Source organism: Ambystoma mexicanum, chromosome 7q (genome assembly GCF_040938575.1).
Source record: "Ambystoma mexicanum isolate Mex_15411 chromosome 7q, UKY_AmexF1_1, whole genome shotgun sequence".
Taxonomy (NCBI): domain Eukaryota; kingdom Metazoa; phylum Chordata; class Amphibia; order Caudata; family Ambystomatidae; genus Ambystoma; species Ambystoma mexicanum.
The window spans coordinates 102962004-102987321 of record NC_090941.1 but is presented as its reverse complement, the minus strand read 5'-3'; the positions used below and the strand labels follow the sequence as shown (position 1 = coordinate 102987321).

At 44.4% G+C, this 25318-nt stretch overlaps 1 protein-coding gene across 2 annotated transcripts in view; it reads right to left on the bottom strand.

Annotated features, from left to right (window-relative positions):
• Positions 1-886: 886 nt before the first annotated feature.
• NLGN4X (neuroligin 4 X-linked) overlaps positions 887-25318 on the bottom strand; it is a 958019-nt gene continuing 933587 nt past the window's right edge. For both annotated transcript variants that reach the window (XM_069639359.1, XM_069639357.1), the window contains one exon: positions 887-4292. In XM_069639359.1, the coding sequence (XP_069495460.1) occupies positions 3443-4292 (850 nt within the window). In that variant the 3' untranslated portion in view covers positions 887-3442. The remainder of the gene's footprint in view (positions 4293-25318) is intronic.

Genomic DNA, 25318 nt, shown 5'->3' with positions numbered 1-25318 from the left:
GGAATTACACTAATGAGCTAGTAAGACCCCTGTTCACCCCTCTGTCAGCAAAATCATGGATTACCCAAATAACATACTGCCGACACCCAAAAGATGGACCTTGGATTGATAGGTCTTCTTTCACAGGCAATGTAAACACGAGAAGGGGATCTTTCTGTCTTCATTTCTCACTTCCTCATCCTACAAGACCATGAGGAATGTATGAGGTGTTGAAGAGATCTAGAATGCAGCAATTATCTCAAGCCTACAGTCAAAGTGCCCAAAAACATTGTTTGTTTTTGTATATCCACTTCACCCTTTTCCTTCGATCACTGAGAATAGATCACAATATATCCGAAAACATCGTACAAAACTTTGCGCATACCCTAAATAAACACCAAATAAATAATACATTTTAAAGAGATATGTTTGCAGTATGGTATCAATGTGCATCAGTCTCTTGTATTGTTATGCTTTAATACCCATATAAAATGCACGCATGCACAGATATTGCCTTGTGTTGTTGATGGCCACTTGCAGTTCAAAAGATGTATAGTTTGAGAAATGATGTTCTTAAAGGCCCGTGTATCGAATTTTATTCCATAATTTATCAGATGACCCATTCATTACCTGCTTGCAATATACAGTTAAGATGTGCGTGTTGCCTGTCACAGATCAACATCTTCATGAAATTGTCTTGAAGGTCCAAAAATCGGTGTTCACTGGTAGCTTGTGGTGGGTACTGTAGGACTCCAATTAGAAAGGACATGTATGCATAGCTGCATACCTTATACATACTAATACATTGTTTAGGCATGAGACTTCCAAAATACCTAAATAGATTCTCTACATTGAAAAGAATCCTGAAAATAAACAAGGATAAATGCACCATTCTTTGCGCAAAGCATTAGAAAATACTGTGATATTTTATTTCTTTTAAAAATGCTGCTGCAAAGTTTATACATATGTGTCCAGCCATATATATCTCCTGTCATTACTTAAGGCAAAACCAAAAATGCAAAACAATGAAATCAGAAACCAGTTAACCCTGCGTGCCTCTGAAAGTCAAGAACTTAAGGCTGGGGAAGTTGTGTTTCTGTTACAGGTCGCCAAGAATACTGTATGTTGCTACTGTTATTATAGAATTCTATGAAGAGCCTAGAAATCCGCCCCACGTATAAATCCTAGACCGGTCCGGATGTATTAAATTGTCATTCAGCATAACATTTTCAAAAAGCTAAAATCATTCACTTGCGGGGACTGTGTTTACCCAAAAGTCACAAGCCTGACACAATACTGTACAATCATATTGCTAGCAGAAAACAGTTTGAAGTACTAAACAGATACCGCAGTGTTTATCACAGACATCCATCCCAATGTGAATAAGATGGCCGGCCTGACTAGCTTCCTTAACTTGCATCTATTTTCACTGAGGCAACTCAAAAGTGGTTGAACATCGACCAGAACAAAATATTGTTAACAATAATTGCCAGATGAATTGTAGTGGTGGTGTGGTTGACATAGGACGTGCTAAACGCTAGCGTCTTGAGATTGCCATGTCATCAGTGCTAGAAAACAGGTCCCTCATGAACCTATGGAAAGCAGACCTAACACCAGAAGATCCTGGTCGACCACTTTCAAGGTCAGTGAAGGAACGGGAGCTTAGAAAGAGGTCTGCTGGAGATGTGCGCATCTTAGTTTGGCCACATCTCATCTTTGCTCAATCAACAAAATGGTGGTGAACAAATTTGCATGAATGATCTCACTTGCCTGACTGAAATCTGGAGCTGGCATCTTTCACTGTGCGACGTTTGAAGCCCTACACCTGCATCACGAAGGTGTAGTTCAGCAGCACTCCACACTATTGTGTAGATCCACACACGAGTTGCGTGTCTTTGGTTACTATCTCTTATTGATGCAGTCAACATGTTTCGGATCAAAACAAATTGCAGGCTATATTTCTTCCAGTCATGAATACATGTGCGTTTGAGGCATCACATCAATCATGGAGCATTTATATAGAAGAAACTTTAAAAAGTACGTGGGAAAGTATAGTGAGGCAACTGCCTCCCATAATAAGTGGTGCGACGCTAACATTAGAATTTTGACGATTGGTTTCTTTGAAAGACTCGTTGTTGGCTGTATTATGCTTTCATTTCCTCTTATACTGCTCACACCGACTGTATGCAAGCAGTGCAGCGATTAACCACGTTTTAGATTAACATTCTTGGTGAAACGTTTTGCATTTGGCTAAAGAAAAAAACGAATTTTCGCATGAAAATAAAAAACATAACTTTTCATTTAAAATGTTATTTTTTCTGTTATGCAAAGTTGAGCGGAATCTCTCTCTTCCTGGCGGATCCTAAATGCAGCTGTCGGTTGATAGTTGGCTATTTCCACGCAGGAAGAAAAAAAGGAAGCCTTTCTTTGCTTTTGGCAAAGCACTACATTGTATAGAGAAACAACCCTCGCTAACCTATTCACGAAAATCCAGCACTGCATTTCTGTGTGTGTGTGTTCGTGTGTGCGCGTTTGCCTGAGGCTCAATGAGGTTTACATAAATTAACGTGCTTCGCCGAGCCTCCTTGTCCATCGTTGTGCTGCATTTTAACATAGGCTTACAAAAAATAACCAACAACTAGTCTTGGCAGAGTTTGAACATGCACTTGTGTAAAATTTAAGGGGGATGTTTTCATGTAACATATGCACTTTTGATCTTTCCTAAGAATGAGATACGGTATATATAAAAAAACAAAATCTGTTTACCTCAAGTAATTAAAAAGAACATTCTCCTCTGGTGTGGAGGAACCCTGGCGAACATGACTAATGTATATACACATAGGTCACAACTGAAAGCACGATCTTTCTAAAAGCTCTTTTCAAACTGAAAACATCAATAAAAGCGTATTTCTTTTTCAAACTCAGTTATGTACATTTTTTTTTTTTTTACAAAGTTTCTTAAATACAGTTCAGGCTGGCAAGTCATCTCTTTGCACAGAACTACACATCATACACTGCATAGTCAGTCTTCCGTCTCCTAGATTACTTCTGCAGGAAAGTCTATTAGACAATCTCTGATTCACAAGAGCCATTCATGGCATGGCACATAATGAACATGTTTCAAGAATAAAAATCAAACAAAGACATTAAACCGTAGGTCATTGGCTTTGTTCCAGAACTTTCCTTTCGAGTGTCTGTACCATTGGCGCATCCATAGCCTTTCAAATGACAATCCTTCTGGCCCAACAACTGACTGTTTTTCTGTGTTTTTAAAAGTACAGGATAGTGTAACAGCAGTGAAACCTTTCACATTTGGCAGGGTTTGATGTTGTACTGTAACAACATCAGACAGTTCCTTTAAGAGGGATCAGTAAGAAAATAATGACTGCCTTTCTTCTGTTTTTGTTGCTCTAGTTGTTTTTCGCCAGTTAGCTGGAACAATATAAAGTAGCAAGCGGCAAAGCTATACCCTAGTAGTTGAATGTCCATGTGGTAAATTAGTACTGTTTTGGCCTCCACTGAAGGTGTTGAATGTATGCAAAGGTTGCATTCCTGTTAATGTGTTTGGAATCATGGTTATGGTATTGGGTGTCATAAGAGGAATGTCATCCGGTGACCTTCTCAGGGTCAGCGTGTAGTCGGGTGGACACGTTAGTCTCAGGGTATCATGTGCTTGCAAGGACTCACATTCATGATCATGTTCCATCTGTTTCATCTGTAAGGACATAATCTCTTCATTTTGAATATGTGCAATATCATTGGTCGTATTTCTTTGTGGGCTCGGACGCCGGTGCGTTTCATGCCTCCGCTTGTCCTTTTTGTAGTACAATGCAGCAAATGCCAAAATATTGAGAAACAACAATGACGCCCCCACAGCAATGGTGACACTCAACTCAGTAGAGTAGTCCCGTTTATCTTCGATGATAACAGTTGGCTCATCAGGACCTGTTTTTTGATTCTCTTTTGTATGTTGAGGGTTGACGGCTGGTGTCATTGCTGGTCGTTTTGTAGTTGGCCATAGCTTACCCGAGGAGCGTCTTGTGGAATAAGGGAAAGATGTCATGTCTGGCGGTGGGACCTTTGTTGTTGTTGAAACATACTGGAATATTTCATTCAGGTTGTGCAGATGGGGAACAAGTTCCAACCAGAAAGCAACTTTTGTTGCTCGGTAGTGATCTCTCACCCTGGGTTTAAGGCCGATATGCAGATAGAGCTGATCTTTGGGGTTATATTTTGACCATGCCACTTCTTCAAACCGATTAGGTTTTGTGTGGATGAATTTTGTGTCCTGTGGAACAGGCTGATTTGGATCTCTGTGGATGTAGAAAAAAACACAATTTTAAAAACATTGTTCACATTGTGCGTAAAGTTACCTGGTTTTCAATACGTAATGAAATAAAGAAACTTCCTCTACATTGCTGACGCTCAACTTAGATTCAATTTAATTTAAACATTCTTCCAACATTCTACTAGAAACTCTAGGAATCTACTGCTTATAATGTTACAGACTTTAATTTTTGACATTTTCAAATGAAAACAGTTCCCAGAAATCAGAAGGATGACTGGATAGGGGATGTTTTTGGTCATTCATGTTTTATTCTAGATTCTAATTGTTGCTTGAAATGTACACATTCTATCCACACAAATATCAAAGATATTTTTGTACATTAAAATACTTTAGAACAGACTGTGTTTTTCATGCATGAACATTCAGCTTGTGCTAAACATTAATAATACAATCGTTACTATTCATCCCTTAACGTCTACATCACACTTCACAATTCCTAGAAAGTTAATCCCATAAAAACATTTTAATGTCAAGCTAATCAGAACACGTTTTAATACATTTAATCAAAAAGAAAATACATAAAAAACATATATTTTGCCATTAAAAAAAAAAAAACGTTCAGTTAAACTCGGCAATCCTTCAGCACATCTGAGCCCAGACAATACCATGCAGTTTTTACACACAGATTGTTCTTTGTCAAAGTGATGCTGTTCTCTATCCACATTCATCACCTTTGTATCCACCTTTATAAAAACCTTTATAACATAACCTCTCCATGTTTATACACGTTGCAGTCAAACTAAAGCCAAAACAAGCAAAACCCAGACAACTGATACAACAAAGCAGGAGAAATGGGAACATGATAAGGGAACCCCTTAAATGTCTTCCAGAAAATTCCCAAAAATCGAGTTAGGAGTTTTCCATCCCGTTGAACAAGAAATTAGCCATTATATTTTTGATTGTTCACGCACTTTCATTATTTCCAAACTATAGGACTTGGGGAATTTTTGAGACTAGGGCGTTTTTTTTTTTAAATGTTCCACTTGATAAGGTCATCATACAACTACTAAAAATAGCACATTTTACTTTGAGTTTAATAAAGTAAATATTATTATTATTATTATTTTTATTATTATTATTACTACTATTACTATTGTACTCCTTCTACTAATACTACTGCTAATGCTAATAATATTATAACAACATTAATAATAATAATACTAATAATAATAATACTAATAATAATAATAATAATATATTAAACAAGAAGCAATTTAATTTCAAAGTCCTCTGCGTTGCCCACAGATCACTACACAGGCAAGGAAATTCATTATTTTGAGCACAAATCACCCGATGCATACCCAGAAGAACCTAGCACTAACCTCCAAATAGAAACAGGACACTATGAGAAAAATAAACTTGGAGAAACCACCTTGTCCATTCTCTTAGCAAAAATATGGAACTTGATTCCAAAGGAAATCCGGACAATGGAAAACTACCTAACCTTCTGGAAGTGGCTAAAAACCTGTTTTTTCTCCGCACTGGGATAAAAACAGCTTAACAAGTTCTACACAGCGATCTACCTGTGGGGATCCCACTTCAACCACATAAAGGCCCTAATTCATCGAATTATGTGCGTGTAAACCAGGGATTTGCGTGCCATTTTGCCCACAGATCCCCATTCGACAAACAGGGATTTGCGGGCACAATGTCACGCAAATACCCATTTTACACGCAAATAATTCCATGAATCAGGGACATAATACCCAAACCACACCAGGAATCTATACTCCTATGCGTAGGTGAATGCCACACAAATAAAAGCAATAGAATAGCTAAACACTATCCAGAGACTACCAAAAACCTTCTAACGACTTTCCTTCCCTAGCACACTCCTTCACTATATGCCTACCACACACACACCTAGATGACTACCAAACCAACCTGTTAGTTATGTATCAAACACTCTCAAATTAACAGTCACACCGAAATAACCTCATAAAACCCAACAAAACAACACATTTGCAAACAACCAGTGTATCAAACAAAGCACACCCAGAAGGCACACACAGGCAGTAGTTACTCCTGGCTCTACACCTGCGAATTACTCGCCTCCCCAAACACATCCAACTCACTTTACCTTAAAGAGCCACAACAGCGCCTCAAGACCATTAAAATGGCAGTGGTGCACAGTATAAATCAATTTAACGAAGAAGAAGAAGAAGAAGAAGAAGAAGAAGAAGAAGAAGAAGAAGAAGGAGAAGAAGAAGAAGAAGAAGAAGAAGAAGGAGAAGAAGAAGAAGAAGAAGGAGAAGAAGAAGAAGGAGAAGAAGAAGAAGAAGAAGAAGAAGAAGAAGAAGAAGAAGAAGAAGGAGAAGAAGAAGAAGGAGAAGAAGGAGAAGAAGAAGAAGAAGAAGAAGAAGAAGAAGAAGAAGAAGAAGAAGAAGAAGAAGAAGAAGAAGAAGAAGAAGAAGAAGAAGGAATATACTCACTGAAAATCATTATTATGAAAATAACATTTTGGAATTATGACTAATACTTATGTTTGAAAATGAAATGCATTCTATTTCTCTGGGGAACTTTTTAGTAAAGCAACATCTGCCCTAACTAAGGGAAAGGTCAGGTCATGGCTCTTGGATAGGTGCAAGGAAAAAAAGAGGGCCCTTCTGGGTGCACTGAAGGCAGATGTCCCTGTGGTGCTATTATCAGACAATGCCATAGAGAATGGGGGCATTAATTAATAGTGAGGAAACAGGAGATTGCATGTCGTCATTGGAAATGACTGCGTGTAGTTGCTCTATCTCATGATAGTAAGAACTTTTTGAGGATTTTGGACATCCAAAAGTCCCTGAAATTCTGTTCTCAGAGCAAGAATGAGTTGCACATTTTAGTGCTCTCAATAATGTACATGCCATGGTTGATATGGCTGGTACTAAGACATTGGGCCTCATTACAAGTCTGGTGATATCCCTCCGGGAAACCTGGCGGGATAACACGAAATGGAATTAATGGTATCGGCACTTAGGCTTCTGCAATTACCGGCTGATTCCATGAGCTGGCAAGGGTCATTAATCCCCATTCCATGGAGTCCCATAGGACCTCATGGGGGGATTGCCAGTATTACTGTTTAATACCGACAGTTTTTTGCTGGTGGGGTGCCTGTCTTATCTCCAGCTCCTGGCTCGACATAAATCAGGCCCCCAACCGGCAAACTTGCAGTTTTCTGGCATGGAAACATGCCGGGATACGAAATACTGGCACGCTATTTCTGCACCAGCAAAACTGTAATGAGACCCATTGTCTTACTCCAGCTATACACAATTGGACCCTTTTATTGTCAGCGAGCTTGACCAAGTTATTGGACAACAGAAACCAAATAAAGCATTAGGGGTTGAAGACATTCAGAATGACCTCTTTTGTTCATGTGTTGAGCTCTGTAATCCTTTTCTGAGGTAGGTTTTTAAACACCCTTTTGCTAACTAATAGAATCTCGACTAGCTGGAAAAAATGGCACAAAAGTGCCCATCTATGAGAAGGGCTCCACATCATCGGCATAATCATATCGCCCAATTATCTTACTGGTTGAAACATCAAAAATGTTCTTTGGTGTGATTATGAAAAGGCTTGAGGAATGGATCCTGGGAAATAACACTCTTTCTGATGCCCAATTAGCCTTCAAGCACTTTTAATCATTGAATATGTATCTATGTGCTAGTCTACATGTATGCCCTTCTTTCAGGAACCCCTGACTAAGTGGATTTTATGAACCTTAGTTTGGCTTTTGATCATGTAGACAGGGGACTCTGGTGCTTTTCTGCGAATGCTGGAAACCCTGGCTCTATGGTTCATGTTGGTGAGCAGTATTATTGATGTGGAGCAAGGGCTCCAGCAGGGGGGTCCATACTTGCACCCCTTCTTTTCAATGTGTACCTAAATGGTTTACTGTCCTTCTTAGAAAGCCTTAAAGCTGTTGTATCTCAGGGTGCTGGCAGAAAGATCCCTGTCCTGAGTTATGCTGTTGATGCATCTCTGTTGGCCAGGAACCCAAGATCTCTCCAGTGTCTCTAAGAAGGGTATGCTCAGTTTATGACCCTTAAGAGATGGAAGAATAGCACAGGCAAATATTATATAATGTGCTTCACTAAAAAACATCTGCACAATCCTACAATTCTCCTTGATGGCCGTAGACTTAAGGTTTGCCAGTGTTTTGAGTACTTTGGCTTAACATTTATCAGCCAGCTAAATTGGAAGGATAATTTAACAATCAAAAGGTGCAAAATGAAACAATCTTCTGGCAGCATCTTTAGATTTGGCAAATAGATGCAACATTTTTTTCTGTTAGCCATATGCTGTATATAGGGCTAAGAGTGTGGCTACTTGTGTTAGGGCAGTGCATTATGGGGTGTGGATGTTGTGGGGGGACTTCAAACAGAACAGGACTCTTTTCTTTCTCATCTTTAGAGAGGGCCTCCGACTAGAGCATCCTTTAATACACATCTAGAATCAGATCTTCCCAATATCACCTCCACTCTGAAGTGGAAACCTATCCTCTTTTGGTTTTCTTTGTGGATGAGCAAAGTAGATAACCAACAGAGAGCAGCTCTTAAGGCTACCTACTCCTAGAACAAGCTCCATTACAATAGCGACCACAGGTGCAGTTGGTCAAAAGCAAATAGAATTTAACAAACAGCCATAGAAACCTTGTAATGCAATTATCACTCTACAATATATTAGTGAAAACTCATTGAAACCAAAAAGTGCAGTGGCTGCTGAACAACTTGATTGAGTATAAAAGTCAGGATCATGACTACATATTCTATCTCATTTTAGTTAGGCATACTTCATCTAGCAAGTGTATGCAAGTAAACTGTTTGAGGTTTCAGATGTGCTCTTGCATTTATTAACATGGATCTGGGTTATCACTTCACTATCTTCATCTCATTGCTCCAAAAAGCCCACTTAAATGTGTGGTTGTCTGCTTAAGTGGATTTCACCTTCCGCTCTCATACATGGGCTCAATTAGTCAACTATTGAGTAAAAGTGGCTTAGACTTTTGTTTACAGGCTATATGTGCAAAGAACAGTGGAAGAAATAGGTGAACAGGCTTATTCAAAAGCAGTTTGTGCCTCATCTTTGGCTAAGCAGACATTAGCTACTCTAATACTTGATGAAGCCACACAAGATGACACTTTTGTTGATAGTTTGAGAGAGTGCTACAGTTCATCAAAAACCCAAACCACTAATGAATTATATGCTCTTTCAGATCGAAGAACTCCCCTAAAAGTGAAAGTAAAGCGTGCTGGAACCTGTGGTAGGAGCATTGCAAACTTGTGTCAGCATGGTAAACAATATTTGTCTGTTCCTATGAACTAAGCATTATGAGGGCTGAATACTACATCTCCAAATCTTCCAAGAAACCAAGATATTTTCTATTTCCATGCTTTCTTTCACATTTGCTTCTTTGTTTAAACACACCATTATTCTTCCTACTCAAAGAAAGCCTCTCGTGTCCCTTCCCTTCCTTCTAATTATTGTCCTATCCCTTGTCCCTTTTCTTTCCAAGCACCTTTAGCATGTCTTTTATTCTGAAGTATCTGTTCAGTTTAGGAATTCTAATCTTCTTCCTCTCCATCAATATGGATTTTGCCTGTATCATGCTGCAGAGACTGCTTTTCTTTTTGTTTGTGACTCACTTCTCTCTGCACAATATGCTATGCAATATTCTCTTTTTATGTTTCTCAATCTATCTGTAGTTTTGATACTGTTCACTATATCCTTGTTATTTGCACTCTTTGCCATCATGGCTTCAGGTGTTCTTATCTTGATTGGTTGCATTCTTATTTGGCCAACAACACTTATTCTGTTTCTTGGGCTGGCCAATCATCATTGGAACTTCCACTGTAATTCTGTGTTCCTCTAGGTTTGGTAGCGGGCCCTCTTCTATTCTCCCTTTATGCTATTTTGTTGCCTCTATCGTCTCATCGTTTGGTCTTTCCCATCACTTGTTGCTGATGATTTGCAGCTTTCTTTCTCCTCCTTTTCCCCCAATGTCCATTCCACTCTTCCTGTCGTCAAACCAATCTTGGATGTCAGAACATTATCTTCACATCAATCCTTATAACACAGAGGTTCTATTTTTTCCTAATACTACTCTTCCCCCACCACTCACTCCATCTACTATTTCCTTTGTCCTTCCTCTTTCTCAGTTTCTTCCTCTGCCCCAATCTTGGTGTAATATTTGACTCTTCACTCACAATTTCTCTCCATATTCCCTCTACCGCCCGATCCACTCATCTTCGCTCATTCAATATTTGAAAGGGACATCCCTTCCTCTCCTTTGATGCTGCAAAATGTTGGTCTTGTCTCTTCTCTTTTCTCATCTATTTTATTGTTCCAGTCTACATCTTGGTCTACCCACTACTCACGTTGCTCCCCTTTGCTCTAGAAATAACTATTTTATTCACTCACTTTTCTCTCTTTTGACATGTGACTCCATTTCTTATGGTCTAATGTTGCTTTGCTGGGTTTCTTTTGAATCACGTCTACTTTTCAACTTACTCTGTTTGGTATTCAAATGCCTTCATGTCTTGGCTCCTCCTTAACTGTCTGCTCGTATCTCCTTCTATCTCCCTTTCACTCCCTCTGTTGACAGTCTCTTTTTCTGTTTTCTGCACCCCACCCTCGCTGTGCTCAATCTTGTTTCCACTCTTTTTCTCTTCTTGCCCCTAAGCACTGGAACACACTACCCCACCAACTCCATTTTTCTCATCCTAACCCCACTTTCAATGGTGCCTTCCTAGTTGCAACTCTTTTTCACCACTTAGCAAACCCTGCCCACCTGGTGCCTTCCTGCTTGCCGCTCTTTTCCCTAGTTAACAAGCCCTCCAGCCTCTTTTCTTTTGCAGCTGGGAAGCAAGTGTAAGTGGATCTAGGTCACCTGGCCTAAGCCCCGCCCACCTGGTGCCTTCCTGGTTGCCGCACTTTTTCACCACTTACAAAGCCCCGCCCACCTGGTGCCTTCCTGCTTGCTGTTCTATTCCCTACTTAAGGAGCCCTTCAGCTTCTTTTTCCTTTGCAGCTGGGGAGCAGGTGTAAGTGGATCTAGGTCACCTGGCCTAAGCTCGGGCCACCTGGTGCCTTCCTGGTTGCCGCTCTTTTTCACCACTTAGCAAGCCCCGCCCACCTGGTCCCTTCCTGCTTGCCACTCTTTTCCCTACTTAAGGAACCCTCAACCTCTTTTCCTTTGCAGCTGGGGAGCAGGTGTAATTAGATCTAGGCCACCTGGCCTAAGCCCCGCCCACCTGGTGCCTTCCTAGTTGCCGCTCTTTTTGACCACTTAGCAAGCCCCACCCACCTGGTACCTTCCTGCTTGCCGCTCTTTTCCCTACTTAAGGAGCCCTCCAGCCTCTTTTCCTTTGCAACTGGGGAGCGGGTGTAAGTGAATCTAGGCAGCCTGGCCTAAGCACCACCCACCTCCTTAGCCCTGCCTCTTCCTTCCTGCTCTTAACACTTAGATCAAGGGTGTCTCTCGCCCGGGCGTCCAAAGCGAAGGGCAGTCAAAGAAAAAGGCAATTCCTGTTTGGACCTGTTAGGACTAGGATGATCCAGGACCCGAACCCATGCTAAAACAGCAAGTAAGCATGCACCAACATGTGTTTACACCCTCTGTCCCCACAGGTCATCCCCACCCTCTCTGGTCCCCCCGTGTTATTCCCTTGTGCCCCCCCTTCCCGCTCACAGGAGTCTGTCCTGCTACATTCTGGCTTCACCATCGCCGTCTTGTGGCCAATGCTGGATTTTACTTTTATGGACTTCATTGATTCATGGTGTGCGTTATCCTTTCTCAATTCTCATGCTGGACTTCCTTTGCATCTTGTACTCATGGTGACCCTGAATCATGCTGCTCCCATCTTCATCTTGTATCTTGGCCTGCAACATTATTTGTTACTACTGACTTCTGCAGTTGTATTTGCTCTCCTCTCTTGCTTCTCCAATCTTTATGACTGCTTACTCTCTGTTCTCTCCTCCCCTCTCCCTTTTTCTCTCTCCTCCCCTTACTTTTTTCTATGCACTTACTCTATCAGAATTCTCCCTGGACCTAGTATGATAGCAACCTCGTCTGTCGCTCCCCCATCCCCTTACTGTTCCCCCCCCAGCACTATCTGAAATGTCAGGCCTAGTACGATAGTCGCTTGTTTTGTTCCTCCCCTCTGTTTCTTCACCCCTCTCCCTCACCTTTTGTTTTTCTCCAGCTCTACCAGAAATGTCGTCAGGCCCAGTATAGTAGTTGCCGGTCTGTTTCCATTTCCGTCCCACTCTCCCTCTCCCTTCATTATCTATATCTTAGCTCTTGCACTATCTGAAATGTCAGGCCGAGTACGATAGTTAATTTCACATCCTTACTGTTCATGGCCTGTAAGAATGTCATTGGGCCTCATTACGACCCTGGCGGAAAGTGACTGACCGGACCGCAACAGCGTAAATAGCGTTTCCGCCATTGCACGAAGGAGCAAAGTGCGGCTAATTACGACCCATCGGGCACGAGCATTACGCCATGGCGGAATCCGAAAGGCTGCGATGGCGGAAATGACCCCAAAACGGCCCTTACCGCCGCCGTACGCTGCACCAGGTGCAATACCGCCACCCATCTTAGCGGTCACCGTAATGAGCGGTCACCGTAACGAGCGGGCACCGCAAATTACGGGCACCGTAAATATACGGAAACGGAAGTAAAAGCATGTGGCCGGAACGGGAAACAGCACGCCGCACAACTATAAAATCCGAATCCCAACACAACCATTAAAAATCCGACCCTGACACACATCCCAACCCGTTAGCAACCCCAGTTAAAAAAATAAATATGGGAAAGGTAGCCAAGAAAGCGTGTGATCGCAAGCGGCAGGTACACTTCTCCCGAGAGGAACTGACCGTGCTCACCGAGACCCTCCAGGAAAATGCCGCCGTCGTCTTCTCCAGTCAAATGACCAGGACGGCCCTTGCCAACAAGAAGGCCATATGGGCCCTGGTGGCACAGCGCGTAAGTGCGGTGGGGACAACACCCCGCACGCCACAGCAATGTCGCAAGCGGTGGGACGACCTGCGGATCCGCGTACGCAGCATACTTTCTGCAAACAGGAACATCGCCACAGCTACCGGGGGGGGTTCAGAGTCGCCCATCAAGTTGACCCCCTGGGAGGATATCTGCGCCTCCACCATAGGAATGGAGAGCATAGAGGGAGTCGGAGGGATGGAGAAAGGAGTGCCGACATCCGGAGAATCAGGTAGGTTGGCCAAGAGAAACAAAGCGAAATCCACAAAACACGAACATGTGCAGTACCATGTGACCCCATAGTGCAATACATACTTTGCCCTGACAGCGCCCTCTAAAAGTCAGAATGAATAAACAAATCAATCAAGATGCCATAAACAACCCCTACATGTGCAGCATGCACCCCCTAACTGCAGGCAGCCAAATGAATGCATCCTCAATCCACACGAAAATGAGACCACCTCCAAGGCCCAGTCCCAAATCAGCCTCATGTACCACCCCAATGCATTTGATACGTTGCCATTCCAAATCCGACAGACCCATAACTAACGCTCGCCCCTCTTTACTCCACCACAGGGTCCGATACCAACGACGAGCTGCAGGACACCCCTACCAGCACGCCTGCAAAGAGGGCCAGGACCAACGTCCCAAGAGCCTCCACCTCAGGTGCAAGGATCAAGACACGGCAGCAGCAGGAATCAAGTGGCAGCACACTGGAGGGGACTGCAACAGGCACCCCAGCAGCCAGCAAGTCCACAACCCCAGCACCACAGGTCCCCCCAAAGAACGTATCTGATGGCACTGCCTCTGGTGGTAGCAGCACCATAGGTGACACAGCTGTCATGCCAGCATGCTCCGACACGGAAAACAGTGCTGGCGACGTAGGTACCATCCATGACCTTTCCCAATCCCCCTGCATGTTCCATCCCCTACACCATGACGAAACCACGCAGGGGCACCCTGAAGACGACGACTGGCCAACCCCCACAAGTCCTGTGCCAAGGCAACATGTGTTGAGCAGCCCCCCTGTCACACCACCGCAAATGTCCATGGCCCAGCAGAGGCAACAGTCCCTCGACCTGCTGATCGAGCAACAGCAGGAAGTGTCCACGCTACTCAAGGACCATGCAAATGAATGCGGGGGTTCCAGGGCAGCCATGGAAACATCCACCGAGACACTCAGGGCACAAATAGAGAAAAGTAGTGAGAGCCTCAGGGGAGAAATGGAGAGAAGCACCGAGAGCCTGAGAGCACAAATGGAGAAAAGCACCGAGAGCCTGAGAGCACAAATGGAGAAAAGCACCGAGAGCCTGAGGGGGGAACTGCATGCGACGTCCAAAGACGTTTGTGCTGAACTTGCTGCTGTGCGCCGTGTGCTCTCGGAGCTCTCACAAACCCTCAGAGACATGCATGGACGCGAGCAGGCAGAGACATCATCCGTGGCAAGTTCCGTCCAGGGCAGCCCCCAACGCAGATCTGGCAGGAACCTGCGCTCCACGGGCAGGGGTGCCCCTGATACCCGTAGAGGGGGCTTGCAATAGCGTCTACCCACGGACAGCATGCATATTTGGACACTGGTGTTGGGGGGGGAGGTAGTAGGGTGGAGGGGGTGTGTTGGGCTTCACTGGGTGGCGGGTCCATAGGGTGTATGAATCAAATCACATTAACAATACAGCACCTCATTATCATCCAATGACATGTGTGGACATTGATATTTGCGTACGAGGCCTTCATAGGCGTACAGTCCACAATGTGCCTGTACTACACACACACAGTGCCACAGGTCCCCTTTCCGTGTAATAGGCACCATGCGTGGTTGCTAGAAGCATGCATCTATGATGCTCTGTCGGATTGCACGTGCATCCTGTGCCTCATGGACTCCTTGAGGTGCCTCCACATCCCCACCCTCATCATCATCATCATCTTCAGGTGCATGCAGTACAGCGTCAGGGGGCATGGGCACATTCCTACGTATGCACATGTTGTGCAGCATGACACATGCCATGACCATCTTAGAAACCTTCTCATGGCTGTACATGAGTGCCCCGCCAGACCTGCTGAGGCTGCGGAAACGAGCCTTCAGTAGGCCGAATGCCTGTTCAATGACCACACGGGTACGTGAGTGGGCATGGTTGTAGTCCTCCTCATGCTCGTTCTGTGGGTTCCGGATTGGTGTAAGGAGCCATCTCTTCAGTGGATACCCGGCATCACCTGTATGAGACGAATAAAGGGTGTCAGTGGAATGATAGTGCTAAGTAGCCCCCCCCCCTCCTGCAAGGTCATTGACGCATCAAATGGGCCACGATGTCATGCATGGAATGAGACTCACCGAGTAGCCAGGATCTGTGCCCTGCGTGTCGCTCCATGTAGCGTGGTATTCTTGTGTTCCTCAGGACCATAGAATCATGGGTAGATCCTGGAAATCTGGCACAACAATGCGTAAAGATCTTGTTGGAGTCACACACCATTTGCACATTGATTGAATGAAATTGTTTCCGGTTGCGGTACTGGACCTCCATGGCATGTGGGACAACCAATTCAACATGGGTGCAGTCGATGGCACCAATGCAACCCGGGATGCCGCCAAGTGCATGGAATCCCACTTTTGCGTTGGTAATCTCCTGGTACGTGCGTGGTAGTGTGATGTGGTCGTCGGCGTGCTTCAGGAGGGCATCGTGCACTTGGAAGAGTGTCCGTGAGAACAGTGGCTGTGAAATGCCATGCAACTGTCCCACTGTGTGCTGGTAGGTGCCTGTGGCCAGGAAGTGGAGTACAGACACCACCTTCAGTAGGGGTGGGATGGCGGTTGGGCTATCTATCATGCTCACGAGGTCAGCATGTGTCATGTCCACAATGGCGATTATGGTGTCCCGGTCCAAACGGTAGAGGGTGTGGATCTGCTCAGCAGTGAGGTTGAACGGATCAGCTCGGAGGCGTGGGATTGCGGGCCGCCTGCGTGGTGGTAGTGGCAGTGCTTGTGGGCCTTGCTGACCCTGCCTTGCCCTCCTCCTCCTCCTTCTCCTCCGTCTCCCCTGTGCGCCCGGTTGTTGTACCTGTTGTTGTTCGTCGTCTTCTTGTAGTTGTAGCACTTGCAGTGCTATCTGGTCCCCCAGGCCCAACATCGCTAGTCCTGCCGGTAGCATTTTGGAGTGGGAGTGGTTGTGGGAGGGGTTTGGGTCTGCTATATATGTGCTGTCGGCCTGTATGGCCTCCACCTGTGCTGATTGAATGAATCTGTGGCAGATGCAATCCCTTCTGGCCGAGCACGTCCCGCACGTAAGGCTGCATTTGGCCGCATGGCATCTTGGGATTGGAATCATGTATCAAATCCCGATGGCAGTGTGATGTACTTTGACTGATTTTCATGCTATGCTCCCATTGTTACACATGCTATGATTGCAGCCGCTTACATACCTGTGAAGAGTCAGTGGTATGTAGGGCTCGATCGATGGCCGACCCTCATGCAGCACAGTAACGTACTTCACCGACGGGCGTGGCGTCCCATTTGTGATTGCAGCCAGTTAGCATTATGACACACAGCCGCACTACATTGATGTAATTGTGAATGCAAGCGTTCACAGAAGCCTTTTCGACGTAATGTTGCAAGTGAGGAATTCGAAGGCCAGCATTTTTGGTTTTGAAGTAGCGGCGAGGATACGCCCACAGGTCTGGCTGGAAATGTAACGTTCTATTGTAGAATGTCCTTGGGACATGGCCCATAACGAGCAAGCAATGAATGATATGAATTGAATGGGATGCGCAATAGCGTAGTGGACGATAAGGCAGGACGTTCCCAAATCCATCTTGCTTCACAACACTGCAGATCCGGCCAGGAGCACAGTGGTTTTTGCAGACTGCATTACGCACAGACGCGATGGAAGTTTCACATATTATGTGAGTGAATATTCATGCGTTTTCATTGCGGGATGAGGGAATGATGAATGGATGCATGGACAGATGATTCCGTTTAGGGTCTGCCATGTACATGGGTTTTTTGAATCACTCCCCTTCCCCTGCGCTATGTGATGCAAGGCTGCCATAGTGGGACTTACGTCTATCTGCCCTTGTCGGATCCTCCCTGTCTCGACGCGCCTTCATACACTTGTGTCTAGGCACGTTACTAATCCCATGTCATGGGTTCTATCTTGACGGACGCATGCACAGTAACCGACGTTGCCAATGGTGTATTTACCTCGATTGATTTCGTTATGAATCGATACTGATTTAGGGGTGTGTATATTCCTTTGGAGTGGGCTAGCATGCATATGGGTGTGGATTTGGTGTGTTGAATGAAGATTGTAATGCATCATGAGTCCCGTAATGCAATCGGTTAATTTGTGTTTCATTTGGGTGACAGGTATCTCCTGCCCTATTGCAGATGCCATCTCTACGCCACTCCTCCAGATGGGTTTTACTCTCGACACCTGCAGCTTCGGGTGAATCAGTGGAGCACCATTTCGATCTTATGGGACGATCGCCAATGGGCCACATGCCCTTACGCTGTACTGGTGGCTAGGTGCAACATTTCGGCCTTTCAGCTCGACTAGTGCCTGCCTCATGGGACGGACCTGCGGTTCTTGCCGCTTCCATGTTGCCTTTTGGAACGTTGATGTAGGCCCTGTGTGCCATGATGGTACAGGGCGTCACACAAGTGGAAGCTGGTCAATTATTGCAGATGCAGCCCTCGGTGATGATGGATGTTTTGGTGTTATTTTGCAAATTGCTGTGGGGCCTTTGTCATTTGGATGTGCATTTAAATTGTATTCCGATATTTGTCGTGTTGCGTTATTCTTTGCAGGTGATGTGGCGATTTTCGATTTGTGGCGGTATGTATTGCGAGATGATCTGCATTGTGTTCCGCCTTCTGAGTTGAGTTGTGTGGTACAGTACTGGCCGCGTTTGCCTACGTAGCACAGTATGGTCACGGATAGGGGCTGCCATTGTGACTGTTTACATGATGTGCTGTTCAGGGGCGGGGGATTGGCTTTTGGCCGACTGGTGCCTGTCAGCCAGGTCGATTGGTGGAATGATGGGATGTTCAGAATGTGGCTGGTCACAGGTGCCTGTGTTTGCGTGCGTTTGTTGGAGGGGGACTGGGGTCATGTCCATTGGAATAGCTTCTGTATTCATGCCATCTGTGCCCTGCAGCTCCCATCGGCCCCTCTTGGGATGAGCCTGGCTGCTCAGTCACTCTGCCAACTTGTGTGGTACATGCTTCTGCTGATGGTTGGTTTGTTTACTGGCAAGAGTACAGGGCTGGTGCAATCCCCCTCAGGATGCTGTTTTGGATGTTGCCTTGCGCTGGTGGCAAGCGATGGGGGACTACTGTTGTTTTGTGTCATGTGTTCTTGATTTTCATTTTGATGTATTGTACCTTCACATGCCTGTGCTGCATCAGTACGGCTATGGTGACATGCCGTACATGGATGCCCACTCACGGGGCGCTTTGAGCCCCTGCATGCATTTCTACGTTGGCATGCATGGGTGAATTGTAGATTTCACTGGTTGCATAGTGTGAGTACATTGCGCCTGCCAGGAGTTGTGCAATGTGGCCAGGGAGTGGAGTACAGGCACTCAGTGGGCCATTTACGGTTGGTTCACGATGCCGTATTTCTCGCCATGGCGGTATGGTACTTTACGACGTGCTTGATGGCGTTCAGTGCATGTCCGCTAGGGTCAGAATTCGCGTACCGTTGCGCCATGGCGGTGATTCCGGTTTTGCAAGGCGCGCGTGCGCGTACTTGGTGCAGTTAGCGTTGCCGTTCACTGCGGTGTCGCTAATGGCATCGTACTTTACGGTGACGGGTCATAATCGCAACGAGCGGTGTTCGATGGCGGTATTGCATTTCCGCCATCATTTTTCCATTTCCGCCAGGGTCGTAATGAGGCCCATTGTATTTTCCCTTGTTCCCTCCCTTGCCTTGAAGCACTTTGAAACACATTGTGTATAGGCGCTATATAAATAAACTATCATATCATATCGATAGGAAGTGTTGCTGTGACATCAGCTGTATTGTTAGCAAACCTCGGGCAATTATTAGGCAAAGGTGATTGTGTTTGTTCTCTAGCTTGACCAATAATCAATATATGAAAGTGTTGCACATACTTTTATAGGAGCTATCTGCCTTTATAGAAACATCCCCAGCAATTAGAAACATTTTCTCTTTTATGCCATGCCTATTATAATTGAACAACACATTTCCTGTTAAATGAAATTCAACTACTGTGGGATGCGAGCTATTTTAAGTTATATGCTTTTTCACACTTATGGCTTTTAGGTAGCTAAATACAACCTGAAAAATCATTGCTACCTCACTGTTAGTACACCAGTTGTTTCCCAAAAATATAAATATGTGATTCTAAACATGTTGGGCCTCATTACATGTTTGGTGATAATTTGGTGGTAATTCCACCAAATTACCACCAAAATTGTTCACTGTTAACGATACTTGGTCGCATGGGTTTACTGTGGGATTGCTAGTTCAGTTTAGTTTATTATTTGATAATGCGCACAAAACCCTGGGGTAGCCTGGCGCAGCTGGTACAAGGATACTTAAGGTTAGGTTGCATACAGAGGATAATAAACATGTCATTACAGTGCATAGATATCACTACAAGCAGTTGAAATGGGAACTGATATGTTACAGTATTGAGAGTACGTATATACAAAAAGGTAAAATGTGTAAAGTCGAAATAGTCTTAGACTGGGTTTCAGGAGTATCACGGCTGTTAGGTACAGCAAAATTAGTTGTCGTTGGACCAGAGCCAGTTTTTTACCTTGCATCTAAAGCTGGAGTAGGGTAGGTTAGCTCTCAATGCAGTGGGCAGTGCATTCCAAGCCTGGGCAGCTCTGACAGGGAAGCTTGTTCCGCCCGCTTTGGATCGTCTAAATTTAGGGGTTTCAAGCAGGAGGTGGTTATTAGCCCTACTGTGGTGTCTGGATGATTTTCTGGTCAGTCTGGCCGAGATGTAGGGGGGAGCTGTGTTGTTGAGCCCTTTGTGGGTGAGAGATAGTGTCTTGAGGAGGACTCTGTCGCTGATTTTTAGCCAGTGGTGGTCTTTCCTGATGTTGGAAATATGTGCACTACGGGGTATGTCAAGGGCTGCTCTAAGAGCGTTGTTTTGAAGGATTTGCAATTTATTTATGATAGTTTTATTAGTTCCTGCATAGAGGGCATTACAATAGTCCAGCTTCGACAATACTAATGCGTTAGCTAGCGTGATGCAGTTAGTTTTGGAGAGGTAAGGTCTACAGGTCCTGATTAATTTACAGGTGTACGGTGTAGAGGATGCCAAGGTATTAACTTGTTTTTTGAGGGATAGAGTGGAGTCAAGGTAAAAGCCTAGTGTTTTTACCTCGGTTGCCACCTTGATTGTGTTACCATCTATGTTGAAATTGCGATAGTTGGGACTCCGTTTTTTAGGTTGGAGTCGGAGCCCAAGATCAGTATCTCTGTTTTGTCGTCATTTAGGCAGAGGCCGTGGGAGGCCATCCATGCCTGAATGAGGAGGTAAATTATGTTTACTAAAGCTGTGTCTTCGACAAAGTTGCCTGATAGTGGTATGAGAATCTGCGTATCGTCCGCATAATTAGTATAGGTTACCCCTAATCTGTAAAGTTTGTCGAAGAGTGGCTTAGTAAAGATATTATACATAGCCGGGGAGACACATGAGCCTTGTGGGACACCACAAGTGATATGGAGTGGGTCCGCTGCAGCTACAGGGGAGAACACTCTCATCGTACGGTTAGCTAGGAAGGATTGTACCCATGCTATAGCTTCACTTGAGAAATGGGCGGCAGACGCTAAGTGGTTGCATAATACTGCATGATCCATCAGATCAAAGGCCGCTGATAGGACAAGGAGGAGGAGCATAGCTGTACTACCTTTATCCTTCAACTCGTCGATTTGTGTCTTGAGGTCGATTCGGGCCGTTTCAGTACCGTGAAGTGGTCTGAAGCCAGATTGCCGTGAACCTAATAGTTGGTGTGACTCCAGATAGTTTTGGATCTGGAGGTAGGCTACTCTATCAATGATTTTAAGGAGAAATGGGATCGTGGTAATGCGTCTATAGTTAGTGGGGATGGCTGGGTCCAGTGACTGTTTTTTGAGTATGGGCAGTACCCAAGATTCTTTAAGGTTTGTGGGTACCGTGCTCGTATTGAAAGAGGCGTTGATTAGTTTCGAGATGAAGGGTGCTAAATATCTGGCTGCATCCTTGTTGATTTGCGCAGGGCAACTGTCGCCTTGGCAGTTCGATGGTTTAAGAGATAGAATGACCTTTTCAGTTTCCAGTATAGAGATGTTGGTAAACCTGAAGGGATTACAATTGCTTTGGGTGGATGTGCTGGGTATCTCTTTCAGTGGGGTGGTGTGAGTTCCACTAGGGCTCAGGGAAGCTTCTTTCTTGGCAATTTTAGAATGAAGGGTTGTGATTTTATTTGCTAGGGCATTTTGGATACTGGTGCACCAAGATTTGTCCTTGGGGACATTGTTGTAGGGGCAATTGGGTTTTCCAGTTCTCGGAGAATAGTGAAGAGTTCTTTGGAGTTGGAGTTGGCTTTACTGATTCTTTCGTTGAATTAATCTTTTTTAGTTTGAGTTATTTTTTTCTTGTATCTTTTGGCAAAGTTGGCAAGTGTGGTTTTATTGTCAGCAGATGGAGTGTGCCTCCAGATAGTTTGGAGTTTGCGTTTATGGATGAGCATTTCTTTGAGTTGGGGAGTGAACCATGAATTAAGGTGAGTTTCACGTTTACTTTTATAGAATTTGATAGGGGCAATCAAGTCTAGAGCTTTAGCCATGGAGTTGTTAAATGACTCAACTAACTCGCTAGGGTTAGATTCACTGGAGCTGGCAGTGAGAGCTGGTAGGAGTAGTGGGAGTAGTTTTTCTTTTTTGCTTCTCGTTGGTATGGAGGGTGCTATTTTATTCTTGTTAGGTTTGGGAGGCTCTATGCTGGCTGTAAAGCATATAAGGTAGTGGTCTGTCCATATTTGAGGTAGACTACTAGAGATGGTGATGTCACAGTTATGGTTAGCTATCCAGTCTAGTGTGCGTCCTTTTATGTGTGTAGAAGCTAGGACTTTTTGAGTAATGTCATGATTGACTAACATGGATTGGATCGATTGGGCTTGTTTGCCCTCAGCGTCATTAAAGCCCAGGTTAAAGTCACCTAGTAAAAGGAGCTGGGTGGAGTCTTTAATGCTATTAGTGAGGAGGCTGGATAGGTCTTCCTCAAAGTTACCTAGTGGGCCTGGTGGTCTGTACACTAGAAGTATCGTTAGAGTGCTATTGTTGGAGATCGGTATTTTGGCTGAGAGATGTTTGCACAATGTGATTGCTGGGTGTGGGGTAAGTCTAGCAGCTAACTGCGTTTTGGTTATGATGGCCAGACCGCCTCCTCTAGTGTTAGGCCGGTCGACTCTTAGGATATTGTAATTGTCCGGTATAACAGTCATGAGGGCAGGGTCAGCTGCATCATGGAGCCAGGTTTCAGAACCTAGTGGTGGTAGGGAAGTGTTTTCCCCATTAATGGACTACATTGGGGATTTTGACAGAATTACCACAGGCGGAATTTCAGATTTTTAGAGGAAAAGTGGAGGATTCACCTCCAGAATCATGTAATTCAAGCAAAGCTTGTAATTTGGCGGTGCTGGAAAAATGGAGGTAACTGAATTACCCTCAATTTTGACCTGCACTACCAAACTCATAATGAGGCCCTTTAGTTCGCACCTCTTCAGTGCACATAATGGCAGTCAGTAGCAATTTGAATCCAAGACATAGGAAACAGGAATATTAAATGGCTGATGCTTACTCAAAATGACTGAAAGATTATTTAAATCTGTAGCATGTATTATGCGTACATTGAACTTGCGATTCTCTTCCATCCACCCCACTGGTTATACTTGTGATGCCATCCTGTCTCTCTCTATTATTATCACTACTTTTCTATCTTATACCGACGACACATTCACCTTTGCACATTTGGCCAAACCAACAAGGGCACCCATTCACTTGGTCAGGAAGACTACCTCCTCAAAAGGCCAATAAAAAGGGTGACAACTCCTGCCTTTGCCACCACATTCATCCATCCCGGATCAGACTGTGACTCCTTGGCCTTTGACCCCCAAGTCCTTCTTAACAACCTCCATGATTCCCTCTATGCAATACATTAGACATTGGGTCTCCATTACCAAAAAAAAAAAAAAAAAACTCCTTGAAATATAACAGCTAGTTTGCCCACAGAGAGAAAGGACAGAGTCCTTGAACAGTGCTTTACGAAATGTAAGTCCCAGGAAGACAAGCTGGCCTGACATTTTGAATTAAAAGGCTATACAACTTTAAAACAAACATAAATATAATTACTGGCAAGATGTATCAACCTAACTATTACCAGGTCACCTGAAGTATTCAGAATATGTCGGAAAATGATCACCCAAGATGCCTGTGCCTCTACAATACTGCTGGTGCAAGACCAGATGGCCAACCCACTTAGTTTATTCACTCCTCCTCTTTTTGCAGGATGAGATCCTGCAGTCACCGACTAATATCTGCACTGTCCTCCTTTTCCTACTAAAGGTTCATTTCATGTATTACACTATCTCTACCTTTCTAGTTCAACAGAACATATCTTTGGCTTTAAGTGGATATCATCCATCTTTCAAGACATAAAACTCCAGGCCATTCTGTAATTTTTCTCTGACATCCTATTATCTCCTACTACATAGTTCCCCAAGGCTCCACTTGGTTACCTTTGCTCTTTAATACCTATCTCAATCCCTTTACACACCTCATTGCTCATTAGTCCCCATTTTCAGTCTTATGCTGACAACACCCCAACAAGATTTGGGATTGGTGGGGACTCTTCTTCACGTCCTCTGTCAGATCACATTGTGACCGCATGTTCAGGACAACATGCTTGATAAAAATGCATGCCTCAATGCTACTAAGACTGAAATGATTTTCTTGGGATCTCCTCTTCTTTCCCACCTAACTTTATCTGGGCCCATCTACCGAGACCTTTCTCTGACTATGGTTCCAGCAGCAAGGATCCTGCAAATAATCTTTGATATCTCCCTCCCCATCTCTCCCGAGAACCTGATATAGCTAAGAAATCTCATTTCCAACTTCACCTTCTCAAATGTGTTATTATTTTCTTTACCTTTCCAGATATGCAGAGGTGACCAGAACCCTGACCCTTTTGAGATTGGACCGCTGCAATAACATCTACCGGGGTCTCCCTAAGCACCTGATAGATCACCCAGAAGACGGAAACTAGGTTCATTCTGTCATTACACCCCTGGTTACATTACCAATGCCCTGAAACCCATGCAATGGCCCCCGGTAATGGTCCATTTCCTCTTTAAATGGGTGGGGTCTTGGGTGCCCTTTGGGGATAGTGTCCAAATTCTAACCCTGCAGTCTCCTGAGATCTATTTCTTCAATATATCTTGTTATATTGATCCTAAAAAAAGAAAAAGATTGCTTTTTAGGCAATTACAGCTGCTAAGGCTACATGCTGGAGTACACAACCAGCAATTCTCAGAGAATAAGAAACTCAGCCCCATTTCAGGAACAAACAAAAGATCCCCCTTTTCAAAGAACACATTAACCCTTGGAGTATTGATCACAACTTCTGACTCTCCTTGGTGCCCTCCCACTTTGTTGCTGCTTCCATGTCTTCATGTTCTCCATCAATTTCTCCCAGCCTATCCAACTTTGTACCCTGGTTCTAAATCCTCCGTTTTGGGCAACAGGCCATTTAGCTCTATGGGCTTGCAATCTATTTGGGCACCTTGGATTGGGCTTGTATTTGACCTGCATTTACTTGTCGCTGTTCTTTATCACTCAGGAGGGGGTCTGCTTTGCAATTCTGGATAATGGGTTGCTGTATTTTGAATATCTTTGTGTTTTTTGTGTGAGTATTAAGGCTGTTTTTTATTTCGGCAAACCGCCCACCTGGTGCCTTCCTGCTTCCCACTCTTTTTCACCACTTAGCAA